At 45.9% G+C, this 19,728-nt stretch overlaps 1 protein-coding gene across 1 annotated transcript; it reads left to right on the plus strand.

Annotated features, from left to right (window-relative positions):
• The first annotated feature begins 173 nt into the window (after positions 1-173).
• On the plus strand, positions 174-19,698 carry ANAPC7 (anaphase promoting complex subunit 7). The gene is made up of 11 exons (XM_045843973.1): positions 174-377; positions 4,197-4,383; positions 5,127-5,246; positions 8,964-9,075; positions 9,383-9,536; positions 10,479-10,621; positions 12,067-12,184; positions 13,450-13,646; positions 16,162-16,386; positions 17,004-17,154; positions 18,849-19,698. Exons 1-11 carry the CDS (start codon positions 277-279, stop codon positions 19,036-19,038), a joined length of 1,698 nt encoding a protein of 565 aa, XP_045699929.1. The 5' UTR covers positions 174-276; the 3' UTR covers positions 19,039-19,698.
• Positions 19,699-19,728: the final 30 nt, after the last annotated feature.

A 19,728-nucleotide genomic window follows, 5' to 3' on the forward strand; every position in this document is an offset into this window, starting at 1 on the left:
GCTTCTGCTAAAGCAAGCAAAAGGAACCCCCAAACCAAATCATTCCATCTTCAAGCGGAGTGAGGGGTGGGTTAAGAGGCGGTGGGGATGGCGGTTGTTTTTATCCAGGCACTTCAGTAGTTGCCTATTTTCCTGGGGGCGGTGCCACATGTGGACCCGATGGACCCCGGCGAGACCGCCATTTTGGAGTCTTCCCTAAGGATCTCCTACCGGCTTTCCGCGCCGCTGCCGCCGCTGCCGCCGCTGCCACCGCTCCCCGCGGCCTCGCCGGGCAGGATGAATGTGATAGACCACGTGCGGGACATGGCGGCCGCGGGGCTGCACTCCAACGTGCGGCTCATCAGCAGCTTGTTACTTACAATGAGTAATAACAACCCGTGAGTTGAGGCGGGGAGCGGCCTGGGGCTGAGGAGAAGGCGGCGCCTGTTTGGGAGCCGGGGCTGAGGGGGCCTGGGGACAGGCGGGAAGGAGCGAGCGCGGGCCTCCGCTGAGGCTCCGGGGTCCGCGAGGGCCTCGTGGCGCGGAGCCCACGTAGGAACACGAGTTGAGTTCACTGGGTCCCAGCGCGTTGTGCCCCCGGCGCTGGGATGAGCTCCCTGGCGGGAACGTGGCGAGCGGCGGCGGCGGTGGCTTCGAGACATGGAAGGCGAAGGCTCTTGAGGACGATCCTGGCGAGGGTTCCCCGAAAGCTGGCAGCGTAGGGTTTCCTGGGGTACCTGTCGCCAGGCTTGGCGACTGTCACTTCGCTGGGCTGATTCCTCTGCTCCCAGCGCCTTCCCGAAGAACACGGTCTCCCCCACCGGAGCTCCGAGATCCAGCCTCCTGCTTCTGTGCCTTTGTCCCGCATGTGGGACGGGTGTTTCCCCTTGAGTGTACTAGGAGGGTTCGCTTCCTCGCCTCTGCGAACCCCCCAAAGCCGCACCCCCCGTGATGTGCGAGGCGCCTGTGTGAGCGCTCGCAAGGGCCCCCTTTCACGTTCTCAGAAGTGCCGCTTCTTGAGCCCTAACGCTGGGAGAAGCGCGGGGCTCTTTCCTTCCAGCCTTTAGTGCATGTCGCCCTCCTCCTTGAACTTCTCCCTTGTGCTGAAGTTAAAGTTCCTTCCCACGGCCAAGGGGGCCAAACCCCTTTCTCCCAGATTTAATCTCATGCTCGGTTCATCGTCCCCCAGCCTCCCTGCCGCCGCCTCCTGATACTGGGACGCACCGGGCTCGTTGTCGACTCCGGGCTTTTGCTGCTCTGCATGGAGTCCTCACGCCAGACCTGCCGCCTTAGGCAGGTTTCAACTCAGATGCCCTTCTGGAGGACTCCTCCTTGCTCGTCAGAATTGCCCCGTATTCTCACTGTCCTGTCACGTTGCCCTGTTTGACATTCTGCATCACATTGTTTATAAAAATGGAGGTACAGTGGGCATGGAACACTACATGAGTTTCAGGAGTACAACGTAGTGATTCAGTATTTGTGCATAGTGCGCAAGTGGTCGGCACGGTAAATTCAGTTAAGGTCCGTCGCCACGCGTAGTTGCAGGTGTTTTCCTTCTGACGAGAAGTCTTAAGGTCCGTAATCCGCATCACTCCTCCCTCCTCACGCAGTCAGCCCAGTGCCTGGCACAGAACACGCACACGTTTGTTGGAAGTGCGTGCAACCCCGCGGAGGTGAATAACCCTGTCGCTGTTCACACGCGTAGTGAGGGGAGGAGTCCGACGTCTGGGTTTCCGTCCTTCGACTCTGGTCTCCAGGCTGACCTGCCACAGCCTCCTGCCTCGGAATGGTGTTCCAGCGGAATCCTCTGCGGGGAGCGGACCCATGCGCCTGTGGCCTGCTCCTGGAGCTGTCTGGGGCCGAAAAGAAAGGCCCCTTAAGTGCCTGCAGGGCGGCTACTGCTCCCTGCTTCATTTCCACGAGCGTGCTTTTGGACCTGGCTCGGAGCGACCCATCATTTTGCCACCATCCACTTAGTGCTGACAGGGAGGAGCCTGGTCTCTGTCAGCCGTCTCTGTTTACCCTGGAGCCTTTCATTGGCTCTGAGCGATTTGTCAAGGCAGTTTCCACCGCTGGGAATTTATGCACCAGTTAGGCATTGTTGTGGGTTCTTGAAGCTGTTACAAGATAGCTGGAAGCAGTTTGATCCTCTGACTGAACTTGTTTTTCTTTTTTTATTTTAAACATTTTACTAATTTTTTTTTAGAGAGAAGGGAAAGGAGGGAGAAAGAGAGAGAGAAACATCAGTGTATGGTTGTCTCTCACACACTCCATACTGGGGACCTGGCCTGCAATCTAGGGACGTGCCCTGACTGGGAATCGAACCGGAAACCCCTTGGTTTGCAGGCTGGTGCTCAATCCACTGAGCCACACCAGCCAGAGAGTAAGCCACACCAGCCAGAGTTGGACTTCTTCATACTAGATTAAACTGGCAGTTTCCTAGCTTCAGGAGACATTTAAATTCTGACCTTTGTTATTTATATTTTAGAATTTCTTGCTGAATTGGCAATATAACACAGTGGAATAATTCAAACAAAGCAGAAAGGATCTGCAGATAAGTGTCCCTGAGTCTTGAACCTCACCCCACCATTTCCCTTCTCCAGAGGCAAACAACTATTAACAGTTTCTCCCATGTCATTCCAGATACAACTTCTGCTTACATAAGTAGGCGTGTGTGTTACAATATGTAAATATCTGAATGCTTTCTGAGTATAGTAAAATTTTCTATCAAATATTATTTCTCATTAAATACATAGAATCTCAGTGTTGGAAGAAATCTTAACTATTTGAACTATACCTTTCAACCTGTTAGTCATTGAATTTCCTTTTTAACTATATCCTGTGTTTAAACTTTGCATCCTTTTTTAAAAAAAATAGTGTTTGTTAAGATAAAATTAACATACCATGTAATTCACCCTTTTAAATAACATGCGTCTGTGGCTTTAAACATACACAGAATTGTGCGGCCATCGCCACTGTCTATTCCAGTACAGCATCACCAGGACGAGAAATACCATACCTGTCCGTTGTCACTCCTCAGTCTCACTTTCCCAGTCCCTGGCAGCCACTAACCTAAAGAAATGAACTGTCTACAGAGTTCTTTGACTGTTTCATTTTTTAGAAAAGATTTTTAAAATTTATTTTTAGAGAGGGAAGGGAGGGGGAAAGAGAGAGAGAAAAACATCAATGTGCGGTTGCTGGGGGCCGTGGCCTGCAACCCAGGCATGTGCCCTGACTGGGAATCGAACCTGCGACACTGATTCACAGCCCATGCTCAATCCACTGAGCTACACCAGCCAGGTCGACTCTTTCATTTTTAAGCATCTGTAGCTTTCACCTGTCAAAAACATTGTAAACTCTTTTTAACTTGGGAAGGAAGAGTGGGATAGGAGATTAAAAATGAGTTTCTTATTAAAAATGGTAGCCAGCTTCTAGGCACTTAAAATGCTTGCGAGCAACACTCAAGGTTAAAGAAAGTTTTGGAACATTGATTTCCTTACACTGTCTTTAAACTTCTGAGACTCCAGGAGATGGAAATTCTTCTAGTGCTAGCAAAGTTTGCTTTTGTATATAAAATTGAAGGAAAAAAAAGACTATCTAATAAGGCTAATCCTCTTATCCCACTTGCTTAGCCTGTCCTATTCCCTGTATTTCCGTACTTTCACGGTTCTTATTTCTTCAATATCTGAAGAGTGTTCAGTTCCTACAAACCTTTCTGTTCAGTAGTTTCCTAAAAAGGATTCGAGTGGTGAAGTTTCTCTTTTCTGAGTTTTCATCCCTTCTTTGGTAATACTGGTTAAGTCATTGTGATTGTTCTTTGTCTTACCCTAAAAATGGATGTTAATGTAAGGGAGTGTGGGTATCTGTCAAACTGTTAAATTAAGAAGTCTTGGGCTAAAGAAGGGGAAGAACAGATACACTTCTCTTTGTATGCCTCTACAGATTTGGAAGTATCATTGCTTTTGTAGTGACTAAAGAAAACATTAAAACAACAATTTAAGGCAGTTTCCTAGATGTGTTGACCACATTAGTGTAGAGTACAACTCTCATGCCACTAATTTTAGGAACTTGCACTTAAGGTACATTTATTTTCTTGTAAACTCATTGCATAAGGTTTTGTGCTAGGCTTGGACACCAAGAAGGGACACTGAGGGCAGGCATGTATTCTCTAACATTTCAAAACAGCCCATGTAGGGATGTCCTTTCCTTTTTTCCAGTGAGTTATTCTCCCCATCTCAGAAGTACCAGCTTTTGGTGTATCACGCAGATTCTCTCTTTCATGACAAGGAATATCGGAATGCTGTGAGTAAGTACACCATGGCTTTACAGCAGAAGAAAGCCTTAAGTAAAACTTCAAAAGTGAGACCTTCAACTGGAAATTCTGCATCCACTCCACAAAGTCAGGTAATATTGGAGATAAGTGTGATGGGGGGTGGAGGGGCAGTGGGAGCGAGAGACTGAAAGAATTTACAAGACTGCTAATTAGACGTAGAAAATGGTAAAATAAAATGTAATTTTAAAGGGGACTTAACTGCAGAAACAAATGTGAAAAATCACTTAGATGAAAGAATGCATTGAACCAAACATTAAGGGCTTAAAGCAAAATTCACTCTGGATGAATCTAAAAATGGAATTAACTGTGAATTATCTGGGTTATAACCAAAGTCATGCATTATTCCTTTTATTAAAAAACTCAAAATCTAAAGTGTTTTTATAATGCTAATGACAGTACAGTTGTCATTAGCATTATAAAATGGAACTCCAATGTTACAACTGTGAGTACCTAGGGAAGTACATGGGAAATGTAAGAATTCCTACCCATTTTTGATAGCTGCTTAATAATTAATTAGTTAACTAATTGAAGGGGCGATTGTAATTTTACCATTTGACAGAGCAATCCCATTGCTAGAAATTAATTCTAATAGTAGACTCACAAAAGATTTATAGGATGTATATCAAAGGCTGCCTATTGTAGCATTGTTTATAATGGTAAGAAATGAAGCAGAAGTGTCCACTAGGTAGATCTAGTTAAATTATAGCCATAAGTTTGAATGTGACGGAGTTATTAAGTGAAAAACGAGATAGAGGTATATGTGCTGAATTCTCGTGCTCTGGTATTTTGAAGAGATGTTTTCATTCCCTTGTAGTGTCTTCCGTCTGAAATTGAAGTGAAATACAAAATGGCAGAATGTTACACAATGCTAAAGCAAGATAAAGATGCCATTGCTATACTGGATGGGATCCCTTCAAGACAAAGAACTCCCAAAGTAAGTTGTCACCTCATTTTCAACTCCTCGTTCCTTCCACCCCTCTTCTCCATGTTTCTCTGTGCACGAGGGAGTGCATCTGAACATTTAATTCTTGCCTCTGCGTGTCACTTTGCTCCCTTGTTAATGGAGGTAGGGCTTCAGAGAGGTAGAATAGTGATCTTAATGAGCCCCTGAAAATTCAGCTGATGAAAGTGGTAGCTGGAGAATACTACAAGGGCTTATTCTTAGGTTTTCCTTACTGTAGAAAAGAGTGATTTGCAGTATACTTCCAGGAGGTAACAGGACTGTTTTAGAATCTCATTTTTTGCATCCTGTAGGTGTACACAATTGATAGAGTGGTTTTATTAATCCCTTTGTTTTCAAAATCAAGTCTACAAGATCCCTTTGTACTTACTTGTATGAGGGATATATATTTGTGTTTGATTTGATAACACATAGTGACCTGAACACCTTCAGCTACTTAGGTGAGTAACCAAACTGAACGACTATTTACTTATTTATTGACTTACTTATTTATGTTTTTTAAAGATTTTATTTATTTTTTAGAGAGGGGAAGGGAGAAAGAGGAGAGAAACATCAGTGTGTGGTTGCCTCTTGTGCGCCCCCTACTGGGACCTGGCCCACAACCCAGGCATCTGCCCTAACTGGGAATCCAACCAGCGACCCTCTGGTTCATAGGCTGGCTCTCAGTCCACTGAGCCACACCAGCCAGGGCTGAACTTTATTTTTTTAAAGAACTGTTCTGTAAGGAGTGTTATATTTGGCATCTTTGACTACTGTTGTTTTGTTTTTATGTCTAGTTTAGAAGAACAGTGCAAATCCTTGCTCTTAGTATTGAATTCACACCAGTATTTAATATTTTACTGTATACTCTCATTACCTATCTTTCTTCATCGAAAAACTTCTGTCTTGTGCGTAATAGTGGGGGATTTTGTCTGTCAGACAAAATGTCTGTGTTCATCCTCCTGCCCTTAAAAAAAAGGAATATAAGCAGTGAGGACCTGGTGTATTTAGTTAGTGTTTTTTCACCTAAGTGTTGCTGAGTTTTCAAAGTAAAAACAATCAAACTTGATGCGAATGTGCTTAAGTATCTCCTCAAATTGAGGGTGTATTTACAATTTCTGAGTTTCTGTATTAAGTTATTCCCGCAGCATATTTTATGATGGTGGCTACCGTTAGAAACATTTGGAAGTATATTATAGACTGTCCTTGTCTCACAGTAAGCTTGAATGCTTATACTCTAAACTGTGTTCTGGTACTCTATGAAAGACTGTATAGTACCCAAAGAATAATTTTTTGCATCTATGAAGAATACCTTCCCCCCTGGCTGGTGTGGCTCAGTGGTTCAGTGCTGGCCTGCAAATCAAATGGGCACCGGTTGGATTCCCAGGCAGGGCACATGCCTGGGTTGCAGGCCAGGTCCCCAATAGGGGACATACAAGAGGCAACCGCACATTGATGTTTCTCTCCCTCTTTCTCCCTCCCTTCCCCTCTCTAAAAAATAAATAAAATATTTTAAAAAAGTAGAATACCTTCCTTTTGGAAGATGTTTTGATTGTAAAATTTGAATTATACCTCTTCATTATCTTATTGGATAAGATAACACCATTGTTTTCTCTGTAATGACTTGAAGGGGTTTGGGAACAATGGGTAACGATGAAGTCGGTTTTGTGGCACCCAGCACTTTGGTGTTCACTGCCGTTGTTTAAGAGGGGCTGCAGGACTCTGCATGTACTTGGAGTTTGTAGCCTTTCATTCTGCAGAGCTGTGGTAGCCAGGAGCACACAGAGATATGTGGCTCAACCATGATACTTACAGTTTTTCTTTCTTGTCCGCTAGGGAGTTAACTGGCTTCTCAGTCTGTGGAAAGGACAAGGAAGTGAGTCGAGTCAACATACATCTAAATGAACGTCTGTTAATGTGTGGTAAACATTGCCACGCGTTCTTCCACATTTTAAAAGAAAATTCCAGTGGGAGATTATTTTATCTTGGTAGATCTTTAGCTGTTGAGAGCAAACATACCAACATACAGTTTCTCGCTCAGTTTTTAGAAAATTATGACTGCTGGTGGAATGTGGCTTTGTGGTGTTCCCAAGTAAGTCTTTGTTTTAAAAAGAATTGACTTTCTCACTAGGTAGTACTCAAAACTCATTCTTCTGTAGTGACAGGTGGTTTAAGGGGAATTTTAATATTTGTTGGTCCATCAGTCATGATTTGTTGATAACAGGCAGTCAAGAAAGGTTCTTAAATTTAAACATCACACTCTTTTTAAGTATTGGCACCAATACTGGAGCTTACCTTTAAGTACCTTCTTTTGCATTTTCAACATAGCCTAAAATGGAAAAATGTGAGGCCAAATAAAAAATAGTTTGTTTCTGATATTTCATTATTTTGTTGTTTGAATCAGCATGGACTAATGCCATACTAGGTTGTTTTACATACTGTCAGTGCACGAGTGGAACAGGCGTTCCTCGTCTTCAGAGCCACTCTTTTGAGTAAAGTCTGGTTTACAAAGCTACAGAGGGTTGATGAGATTAGGACTGGCTTTTTTTTTTTTCCCTTTCGTGCCCTCATGTTGACTGCTTCCGTCGGTTAGTGATCTGGCAAACTCTGTGTTGGATTGTGATCTAGTAATTTTAAATCGGAATGTTGTGTTTTTCTCTTTGGACTTTTAAGATCATTTATACCTTCCCTGTAACTCCTGTGTTCTTTGAAAATTTTAGGTTTTTCTCAAATTTTCCCTGTTGCATTTTTGGAAGGATTATTTTTATAGAACTTTACAGAGTTACGTATTTGAATTATGCTACTTAAATAGTGTAACTATCTCTGGATTGTTGTCACCTATAAAGGGCAATTAGAGTTTGATTTTTGTAGCATAACTTGGATGAGTCAGATAGTACCTATCGATCAAAGCTACAAGCATTAGAAAGGCTAAAGTCTGTCTGCTAGACTAACTGTCAGGGAGAAGCCAAGTGTTGTACTTTTGTATCCGTCATTCCCTTTTTGGGGAAAATTCATCTGATCTTTCCTAACTAGCTGTGTTAAGAATTCCTCACTTTCTATGCTGTGATGTTAATTGCATTTAAAATATGTAAACTTGAGCACTCCTAGGGTAGTCTATCTTCTGTATTAAGATCAAGAAAGAAATCTGGCTGGCGTAGCTCAGTGGATTGAGTGCGGGCTGCGAACCAAAGCATCGCAGGTTCGATTCCCAGTCAGGGCACATGCCTGGGTTGCAGGCCATGACCCCCAGCAACCACACATTGATGTTTCTCTCTCTTTCTCTCTCTCTTTCTCCCTCCCTTCCCTCTCTAAAAATAAATAAAATCTTTTTAAAAATCTCCAAAAAAAAAAGATCAAGAAAGAATCAAGGTAATTAGAATTCTGTAACATTTCTCAAATGAATGCTACTCCCATTTCCAGAGGCAGCATCTTTGGTCCAGATATTGGACCTTTTGGTTGGGTAAGTGAAAGGAATTTGATTTTCCTTTTAGAAACAGGAGGACATAGGAAATACAAAGGTAGTAATTTTTTGTTTGATTTGAGGAATGGGGTTGGCCTTTATTTATTTTCATGGGGTTATGGGTAGATTTTCCAGTAAAAAGTAAAATAAATAGTAGCTGGTAATAAAATTTAGGGCTTAAACTGATGGTGAAATACTTTCTTTGCAACATACTCTTAATCTTAATTGTCTTCTGTTTGTATTTATTGCAGATAAACATGATGCTGGCAAACTTGTACAGGAAGGCTGGCCAGGAACGCCCTTCGGTCACCAGCTACAAGGAAGTGCTGAGGCAGTGCCCGCTGGCCCTCGATGCGATTCTCGGTACGGGTCCTTCTCTGCCTGTGTTTACGGAGTGTCCGCTCCCTGCGGTGGTAGTTCTCGGTCCTGGCTGTACATTAGGATACCTCTGTTTTCTAAAAAGTTTCACCTGTAGAGAGTGATATAATAGATTACCATTATCATGGATTTCACTGATCGAGAAATATTAAATTGTTTGTTCTGTCATACCTGTCTTGCTCTGAATAGGGAAAGGACGGGTTGCCTTGCAGCCCAGGGAAAGGGTAACCTGTTGCTACTTGAAGAGCAATGCCAGGTCTCACCTTCTTTCTCCTGCTTTCTGTTGGGTTAGGTTTGCTGTCTCTCTCTGTGAAAGGCGCAGAGGTGGCGTCGATGACAATGAACGTGATCCAGACTGTGCCTAACTTGGATTGGCTCTCTGTGTGGATCAAAGCATATGCTTTTGTGCATACTGGGGACAACTCGAGAGCAATCAATACCATCTGGTGAGAGCCACAGAATCAGTTCAGTATTCTTGAGGCCCTTTCTTTGCGAGGAGGTTAATGTATCTAAATTAGCAAAGCAGAAAAATTAGATGCTTATCTCTTGGTGTTGCAGCCAGCTATCCTTGGGCTTTGTTAGTCTGTTATGTACTGAATGGTCCCAAATGTAATAATCTCTGCTGAGCGCCTGTTGAATGTAAACTTGGACCGAGTTTAGCTCTGTACTTGCAAAAGTAATAACCCTTGCAAAGGAGACTGCTTTAGTGTGTGTCTTGCTTAAACCTGGAAGACACCTTTTTGCATACCCCAGAAGCATAATTTATTGCAGCATCTGTTCTGGGTTGCGTGTCTAAGACGGGATTTTCTTTTTATTTTAGTCAGGTCAAGTCCAAGAACAACACGCTGGGGTTTGTGTTATACAGTCATTTGGTTGAGTAATAAGTAGCTGTCACTTGTGAATGACACTACGTTTAACACCATATGTGTCCACTGAAAAACTGTAACCAGAAAGTTCTGTCTAGGTAACAGGAGGTGTCTGGTTTATTTTGTATATTCACTATCTTATCCTGTATAACTTTTTAAAAATGATAAGCTCAGAATAAGAAAGTCTGATGTATATTTTTTTTAAGTTTTATTGATTGATTTTAGAGCAAGAGAGGGAGAGGGAGAGAAACATCTGTTTGTATTCCACTTATTTGTGCATTCATTGGTTGAGTCTTGTATGTGTCCTGCCCAGGGATTGAACCCACAACCTTGGCATATTGGGACAACACTAACCAGCTGAGCAACTAGGCCAGGACTACACAGTTTGTTTTTAACGTTTTTTTCTTACGAAAAATTTTATACATACACAAAATGAAATGGTACCTGTATGCTTGTTACCCAGATTTAACAGCTAAAAGGATTTATAACAGATTTTAAGGTTCAATGTTTAATATCTTAAAGTTCACTGGAGAAAAAGTCGTTGTTGCGTGATAATGTGGATCTCCTGGGGAGCTTAGCAGATCTGTACTTCAGAGCTGGAGACAATAAAAACTCAGTCCTCAAATTTGAACAAGCACAGATGTTGGATCCTTATCTGATCAAAGGTAAGCCATTCTTGGGGCAGGGTGGCAGTGGCTGTAGAGGGGCAGATCAGAGAAGACAGGGAGAAGGTGTAGGAAGGTCTTCTGATGTCATTTTTCATGGAAATAGTTTGTAAAATGTATTGCAGTAGCCTTTTACCTTTCTGTAGGCCCTGGCACATGTCTCTAACACTCGGGTGGTTCCACTCGAGCAGTTGTTTCTGCTTCATTCAAGTGTCATCTCGCCGCAGATCATTATTTAGCTTGTTTTCTTTTGGAAGGAGTCACAGCCTCTCCTTACGATTTATGGATTTATGATGTGCCTGACTGAGAATTTGGATGGCATACCCAGGACCATGCATGATATCCTTTTAGGGAATTTAGCTTTACTGTGTCCTTAGTGTAGTTAAAAGGGAATAAGTGAACAGATATTAAGAAAGGGATAAGGAAATAATTAGGAGTGAACAACAAATAAAGTCATGGATCTGAAGTAAGACTGCAGCTGAAGGGGTAGCCACGGGGACTTCTAAAGGGTGGCTGTTGGGGGACCGGCAGTGAGTGAGAAGTGTGTGGTCAGGAACAGTAGTGCGAAATAAGGCCGAATAGATGGGCTGAGTCTGCTTGTAGAGGCCCCAAAGAGGCCATGAGGATGACCGTCTTACAATAAAGTCTTGTAGCCCTGAGAACCCCAGAGCAGGGAGAGGGGGGCGCACATTTAGAAAGGTGAATTTGGTTGCTCAAGGTCTCCCTCTCGCTCAGCGCTTATCTTTGCTCCATGCTGTCCTGCCTGTGATGCGCATGGTGTTTTGGAGATGCTGGTCTGGCGGTAGGCGGCTTGGAGCCGGAGGCTCAGACCAGAGGTGGGGGCTGGCCGGGAGCGCTGCGGCAGTCTCAGCTTGCGAGGCGTTGTCCCGGGAATCCGAAGGGGTGGCAGGGGGTGCAGGGGAGGGGAGTGGTGGTGAGAGTCGGGTGACAGGAGGCAGGGGCCCTTTTCATACAACAGGAGTAAGAATGAAGTGTGGGGGGGTGATCTTACGTGAACCTAGACTCCAGGACGAGATGCTGTTTCTGGAAAAGGCCAGCATTTTTCCAGGACTAAAGGGCATATTCACTGTGTATTCCTGACTGTGCCTAGACCTCGTGGAGGAGAGAACTTCCTTGACACCCTTTCTGGTCCTTTCTGGTTACGAGTTAGGGTAGCTGCATATTATGCCGCAGGCTGTAGGGACAGACAGTGTCTGACAGTTACAGGTTTTCCCATTGTGAGGTAGGTTCTTTGCTTTTTGAAGTTTTGGGTGTGTTTTGTCTTTTTATAAGTCATTTTGTTGGAAACCGAATGCTGTTGGAAGGAGCTCTTGACAGAAAGGGCTCAGACCCTGAAGGAGCTGGGGCGTAGGTGTGGGCTCTGAGGGGTGCTTCTCCTTCATCAAGGCCCCTGCTGCTTCGCTCAAGAGCCTCTTCCTTCCTAGGGATGGACATATACGGCTACCTCCTGGCACGGGAAGGGCGGCTGGAGGACGTGGAGAACCTCGGCTGCCGCCTTTTCAACATTTCTGATCAGCATGCAGAACCCTGGGTGGTCTCTGGGTATGTTTATGCACTCCCCTTCCTCCCCAGTTTTCAAAATTTCTTGAGGAAATTTTGGTTTTTTCTTGAATAGAATATAGTTTGAAAACACAGGTTTAAGAGATACTCTCTGACTTGGATTCAAATCATGGTCTTTGACTCGGGACACCTGAGCCACCTCTCCGTCTCCTCTTCTCTCCCTTGGAGAAGGAGGGTTATCCCCCGGCCTCCTGGGTGGCTGCTGATTGAGATCGTGAGCACGTTGTGCTCAGCGCTTACTTGTGGGAAGCCGTCAGTGAACGGCCAGGAGTCGCTACTTCGTTACTGACCTGGCTTTATAAATTCTCTGAGTGCGTCTAATCTGATAACCTATCCAGGTCATCAGGTTCTTTCCCATCATTTTCTCCTTCTATATCAAAATAAACACTTAGTCGGTTGGTTTTTTGTTCTGGTTTCTTCTCACTAGTATTGGGTGGGCCAAAAAGTTCATTTGGTTTTTTCCGTAAGATGCCCTAGTAGCGCTTAGTTGCCTTTACCTTCCCTCGAAACAGTTCTGTCAGACTGCCTCGTAACAGCTGGTATATCGGCGTGCATTAAAAAAAAATTTACCAAAATCGGTGAATTTTTGTGCAGCCATTTTAATATTGAATGGGGAAGAAAATACGCAACATTTTGGGCATATTATGCTTTATTATTTCAAGAAAGGTAAAAACGCAGCCACAACACACAAAACGATCTGTGCCATGTGTGGGGAAGGTACTGTGACTGACTGAACAAGTCACAGTGGTTTGCGAAGTCCCCTGCTGGAGACCTCTCGGCGTGCGGTGCCCCGCCGCTGAGTGAGCAGTTGCAGGTGAGAGCGAGCAAATCGAGACATTAATTGAGAACAGTCAGCGTTCTAGCACACAGGAGATAGCCGACATGCTCAAAATACTCGAATCAACAAAGTTATTGGTGAAAATGAAAAATGTGTCTTTTATTTTATGGAAAAAATCATAACAGATTTTTTGGCCAACCCAGTATCGTAGGTTAAGTTTGGTTTGTAGTGATTATGTAGAGAGTCTTCTGTTTTAACTTTTGGATGAAGTTTCTCTACACAGGCATACCTCGGAGATACCATGGATTTAATTCCAACCTCTGCAAGAAAGCAAGTCGTAATATTTTTGTTGGTAGAGGATCTTGCCTTCCATTTGCAAAAAACACAACCTCTGTGAAGAGCAGCAATGTTCAGTAAAACATGGTATGCCTGCGGTCTCTCAGAAACTTTCGGTTGTTTTTCCCTCCAGGTGTCATAGTTTCTACAGCAAACGGTACTCTCGCGCCCTCTATTTAGGAGCTAAGGCCATTCAGCTGAACAGCAATAGTGTTCAAGCTTTGCTGCTTAAGGGAGCAGCACTCAGAAACATGGGCCGAGTCCAGGAAGCAATAATCCACTTTCGAGAGGCTATCCGGCTTGCACCGTGCCGCCTAGACTGTTACGAAGGTAAGGTAGAATTACGGGTGACAGTGTGACAGTGTGACGCTGTAGGTGCGGCCGCAGCACCCAAACGGGAGGCTTCGGTAGGCCGGCAGTTCCCGCGCTCTGTTGTGCACTTGGAGTCCACTGGGGGGACTTCGGAAAACCGGGTGCTGGCTCGCTGCGATACCGTGTCAGTCAGCGTATTTGGGGGTGGGAAGTCGGCACCAGTGTTTTCTGAACATCCCAGGTAATGCTGATGCTCAGGCAGGTTTGGGAATCGCTGCATTAGGCATTTTAAGTTTCTCGAGAGCTTTCGCTGGACTTTTCACTCCATACTTTCAGAATCCATTTTCTCATTCTTTTTTTTTTTCCTGGTTTTTGGTGAGTAAGGTAGTAGTTAAGGTCATTTTTTGCTTTTTTTATTGTTTTTATTCCCCCCTCTTGGTTTCTCAGATGTGGCCAACTCAACGTGAATCTGTCTGTGCTGGCACTGTGCTGAATCACTTGGTTATTGTTTTTATGTCTTCATTATTTTTCACAGTCGCCTTATCTCGGGCCAGAAGTATTACTTACGGAGTAGCTCCATCTTCATACGGTGGTGCTGGCTGTGGGAACTGGTCGGTCCACCGTGGCCCCCAGAGTGGGCACAGTCAGGGGCAGACTCCGCTTGCTGTGTCCTATTTCAGGTTCCTGTGAACTGACCCTAGGAGTTCAAAGGCGCTGTGCCAGCTTCAGCGATGCTTGATGATTCAGTCACAGCCTTTAAAATAGAGCTTACAAGATGCAGTTCCTCCAAAGCATATTTTTTATAAGAATTTAAAAATAAAACACGAAGAGTCTAGGAGTGACTTGCTGTTAACAGGAAGATGAGTTCAAATTTGAAAAATAAAATCTGGAAGTTGGGGTAAAGAACAGATCTGCTTAGATAGCCGGAGAGTTATGCCTGTTGTGGCTTTGTTCTTAAAGAAACCCCAACAAACCAAGCTTTTGGTTTCAAATGAAATTGTTTTTGTGTTTGTTTTTTAAGATTTTACTTATTTTTTAAGAGAGGAAGGGAAGTAGAGAGGGTGAGGAACATCGGTGTGTGGTTGCCTCTCACATGTCCCCTGCCAGGGGTACCTGGCCCACAACCCAGGCATGTGCCCTGACTGGGAATCGAACTGGCAACACTTTGGTTCATAGGCTGGCACTCAACCACTGAAGCACACCAGCCAGGGCTGGAGTAAAGTTCTCAACCCTGAAACGGTAACTTCCCCACCGCCCCGCTGCTGTTACCGTGCTGATTTGTGTTGGGCTGATTTGTGCTGGGCGCCCGGCTCACTGGAGCCCGGGGTGCAGCTGGAGAGCCCCGCCCCCGAAGCGCTGGGACACGGGCTGGCTGGAGTTGGCAATGGCAGAGGTCGCTCCCCAGGTGGCTGGCAGGCGAGGCTGCACGGTTTGCCTTCGCTGAAGCCACCGTGTGGGGGCTGGACCATGGCGACTCTGGTTATGCCCCCGGTGCTGCTTGCAACCCCCAGGCCAGCTTCCCTTACTGGCTGTGACCCTGGGGTGCCGAAGCGCGTTTTTCCCGTTTCCTTTGGACGTCCCAATGAAGCTGTAGCAGGGAAGTACGATTTCTCAATAGGTAGTTGCGAACAACCACATTCTGATGCTAACACATCACCCTTAAGAGTTAGGTAATTTCTGGTTAAGTAACCATAGTGTGTGGTGGAATGTGCACAAATGTTATAAATGCTGCTAGGGTGGAGGAGTATGCAGAGAAAATCTGCCAGGGATTGTGTGGGTTTGGGGTTTAAGCTGTTTTTCTGTTTTGATGAATGTTTTGTGCCAAGAAGTACTTCCTCTGTTCTCCTCGACTTGGCGTGAGAAGCCCAGAGTTGCCTCTACCTGAAGTGTCCCCATAGGGCACCTGTCTTGCCGTTGGTGTGAAAGGCGGCGGGAGCTGCCAGCCTGGGTACATTTGGTCCGTCCGATAAGTGCTCTCCATCTAGTTTGGGGAAGCCCTTAGCAAATGCTTTTGGAGATAACCTTATGTTCCAAATGAAAAAGCCTTCCTTTCTCCGTGGGTTGCTCTCAAGGGCCTTTAGTTTGTACAACTGGACATTTCACTTTGGACTGTAGGAGCTTAAATCTAGCACTGAAGGTGATGGAACACAGCTGGACAGTAACAGCTTGTTAAGAGGAACCTTGGGTTTTGTTGGAAACATTTGTCACTTTTTCAGCTGACGATGGGTGTCACGTGTGTTCCTCTAGCGTTCAGCTGGGCTGCCTGCACGCTTCGGTCACTTCGGCATGTGAGTTGCCTTCGCTAACCGAAGGTAGCTCGGCACTGCAGGCTTTTTCCGTATCCTCCCGGTGCTCCGCAGAGGAGCGCTCATTAGCTATTCCATCAGCATGCCCTCCAGTCTGGCCTCAGCACCAGAGTTCTCCCTGGCCTGCCCGGGTCTGCAGCGTGGAAGGCTTGTAATTGGGAAGGCCGGCAGAGGGGAAGCATGGCTTGGAATGGTAATGTGGTTGGTCTTTCTGCATTTTATTTCAGGTCTCATTGAATGCTACTTAGCCTCCAACAGTATTCGTGAAGCAATGGTGATGGCTAACAACGTTTACAAAACTCTAGGAGCGAATGCACAGACCCTTACCCTTTTAGCCACCGTTTGTCTCGAAGACCCAGTAACACAGGAGAAAGCCAAAACTTTGTTAGATAAAGCCCTCAACCAAAGGCCGGATTACATTAAGGCCGTGGTGAAAAAAGCGGAACTGCTTAGTGAGTGTGTTTTATTTACTTCCTTCATTTCATTTTATAAAACCTGAGCTCAGTTGGCTGCCCCAGTGCAGCTGGTTTCAGGTGACCCGTGTGTTCCTTCTGCAGTAGGCCTGAGCCCAGGTGGACTGGTTAGCACAGCCGAGTGCAGCCGGCCCCGACCGGCTTGGGCTGGCGGTGCCTGGCTGGTGTGGGCTGTTCTTGGTTGATGCTCGTTCAGCTGATTCTGATCTGGTTTGGACTGAATATAACTGGTTTTGACCCATCTGGATTCTCTTAACGATTTCCCTTTTACCCTTGGTGGTTGGGGGTTTTTTGTTTTTGTTTATTCCATTTTACAAGGAACTCCTAGGTTTGGGCTAGTTTGGGAAATAAAATGCATGCTGGCTTTTTGTTTGAATAGGTTAATAGCACCTTTAAAAAAAATCAGAACCCAAACTGCAGGTCTCCTAATGGAATAGGAGCCCAGGTGAGCTTGTTCTCACTTGCCGCCACACCACTGATCTCATGAAGGTGTCTACAAATAGATTATTGGGTTGCGATCAGACTTGAGATGGGAATGTATTTTCAGAATGTTGCGGAGTTGGAAAATGAGGGTTTTTCTTCCTGCCCCATCCCAGGCAGAGAGCAGAAATATGAAGATGGAATTGCTTTGCTGAGGAACGCACTAGCCAATCAGAGTGACTGTGTCCTGCATCGGATCCTAGGGGATTTCCTTGTAGCTGTCAATGAGTATCAGGAAGCCATGGACCAGTATAGTATAGCACTAAGGTAGGCGCCTAGCTCCCCGGGGGGGGGTCGACGAGGGGCAGAGAAGGCAGGGAGCTGTCACGGGAACTCTGGAAACACGCACACGCAGTGTGCCCGCGGCTGGAAACACAGTCATAATAGTGATGCTAGAAGAGTAACTTGTGAATTCATAACTTCTGCAATTTTTTAAAATTATATTAACAGCATTAAAGAACCGTTCCACTCATGACCAGCTCGTACCACTATAATACCTGTGTTCGTTTGTGTAGGTCACCTTCCTGGCCTGGACCACACACACACGTATTTTTATAGGGTTATATGTAGTATATATTTTATACTCTGCTTTTTCAAATCAAAGTGTTGTAAATACTTTCCCATATTTCTACCTACTGTAGCAGTTCAGAACTTAAGCTCGGAAGTTTGAATACTCCCTTCACCACCTGTTATCTTGGGCGAGTTACTAACAGATTTCCTTGTCTATATCTATCTACCTTATTAGATATTAAATGATTAAATGGGGATTAAATGATTATTCCATGTAAAGCTCTTAGCACTGTGCCTGATACCTAGTAAATACTAAATAAATAGTGGTATTCTTACTGCTTAACACAGAAGTGATTTCTTTGAGGGGTGTCTGCGTGTCTGTGAGGTGCTGGTGACGGCCTGCCTTTAACTGAGTCCGATCACACCCGTTGACCTGTTCAGCAGCTGAGCACCACTCCTGTGCCCTGCATCTCCGTAACCGCTAGGGGTGCTGCCGTTCCCGTTGCCCTCAGTCTCGGGCGTGCGCACGGATGGGTACCACGTGCTAAGTGCTTTCACTGCAGGCTCTGGAAGGCAAGGTGGGGGTGCGGAGGGTGGGGAGCCCTGGGTGTGGGTGAGAGCTTTGTGGAAGGATCCAGAGGAGACGAAACAAGTCGGTCTACAGTTATGTAAGTAGGAGCAGGGTTCCCACATGGGTTTCGTTTGCTTTTTGGAAGCCCAGAAGCAAGAGAGAAAATAAAATGCCGGACTTTCACTAGAGGTGGGATTTGATAGAGATTGGTCGCCAGCTGGCCTGGGGTGGTCCCTCAGAGAAGAGGAAGGGTTGCCTAGGAGCCAAGCAAACAAATGTTCTTGAGCTTTTGAACTTCGGGGGCTTCTACACGTGCGGGGGGCTCTGAGCTGCTGCACTGGAAGCCAGGTGGGGGTTGCCCTGGGTCCTGCGGTCTAACCTAGGGGCTGCCAAATCTCTTCCCTGGGAAGGATGGGTTTGCTTAACTGCTGAATGCTGATGTGTTTGTTTATATCATAGGAACATGGAACAGTTTTACTCACAGAAAAATCAGTATTTTTTTGTAATTCTGTAGCTTAAAAACTCAATTCTGTTAAGAAATTACATTTGGATTTTTCTGTTAGTGGTTGTTTACTATTTCTGTGTTACCTGGTAGCTTCCGCTATCAAAAAGCTACGGGAGATTGTATGAAAAGGTTTAAGAAGTAAGTGAAGAAAATCTCAAATTGAGAAGTCTGAAAACCAGGACAAGACCCCTTTTTTCACTTCTAGCAACGGACTCCCTCGACGCCGCCTGTGGGCCTGGGGTTGTGCGGAGAGGCCAGGCGTCAGCCGTTTCCCTGTGACGGGGGCCACGCACTGCCGTGCCAGGGAGGTGACGCATCAGCCAGCAAGACGCAAGGCAGAGATTCAGGCCTCTCCTTTGTTTTGTTGTCCCCTAGTTTGGACCCCAATGACCAGAAGTCTCTAGAGGGGATGCAGAAGATGGAGAAGGAGGAGAGTCCCACGGACGCCACCCAGGAGGAGGATGTGGACGACATGGAAGGGAGTGGGGAAGAAGGGGACCTGGAGGGCAGCGACAGTGAGGCGGCCCAGTGGGCTGACCAGGAGCAGTGGTTCGGCATGCAGTGAGGCGGGCGGCAGCTCGTGGCCGCACCGGCCTGCCCTGCTCCGAGCGCTTCCGTGGACCGAAGGAACCGTAGGAGCCCGCTCTCTGGGAGGACACTGACTCAGCATGTGATGGCAGCAGGGGTGGCTGCCCCGGCTCCATGTTTCTAGTAGCCACTCCGTTTTTTAAAACTGAGCCCGACCAGCCTTCCATACATCTCCATCCTCCCCTGCTCCGGGCAGGGGGGACCGAGGGAGCCCTCCCGGAGGCCCACAGATGTGCTGGGGCTTCCAGGACAGAGTGCTTTTTATACAGCTGATCTCTGAACCTGGACACGAGCAGTAGACAGCGTGTTGTCCGTGATGTCGTGGACGGGTCTCCCAGGGCCAGAGGACCGTCTCCGGAGTCGGACAGCAGCGCGGGTTGGCCCTTCCGGGGAGGGCCTCCTGTCCCAGAAACCGCCGTCCTGGGCTGTCCACACTTCCCTAGTGACCTTGCTTCCTTCTGCAATGTTAGTAATGCCTTAAGCCGACAGTTGCTATTTTGCAGAACAGTTTTCCTATTTACTAATCTGGTAACTTGCCTATGAGCCTGGGCCGGCTCTGAGAAACAGGTGTGACCTAGAGCATGACCAGAGGTACACCTGCGGTAATTACCTAATAAAAATGGTTTTTGTACAGTAATGGTGTTGGGTTGATCAGAATGGAAACCCT

The sequence above is a fragment of the Phyllostomus hastatus genome, unplaced genomic scaffold (genome assembly GCF_019186645.2).
Source record: "Phyllostomus hastatus isolate PE091 unplaced genomic scaffold, TTU_PhHast_1.1 phas_contig_1162, whole genome shotgun sequence".
NCBI classification, from domain to species: Eukaryota; Metazoa; Chordata; class Mammalia; order Chiroptera; family Phyllostomidae; genus Phyllostomus; species Phyllostomus hastatus.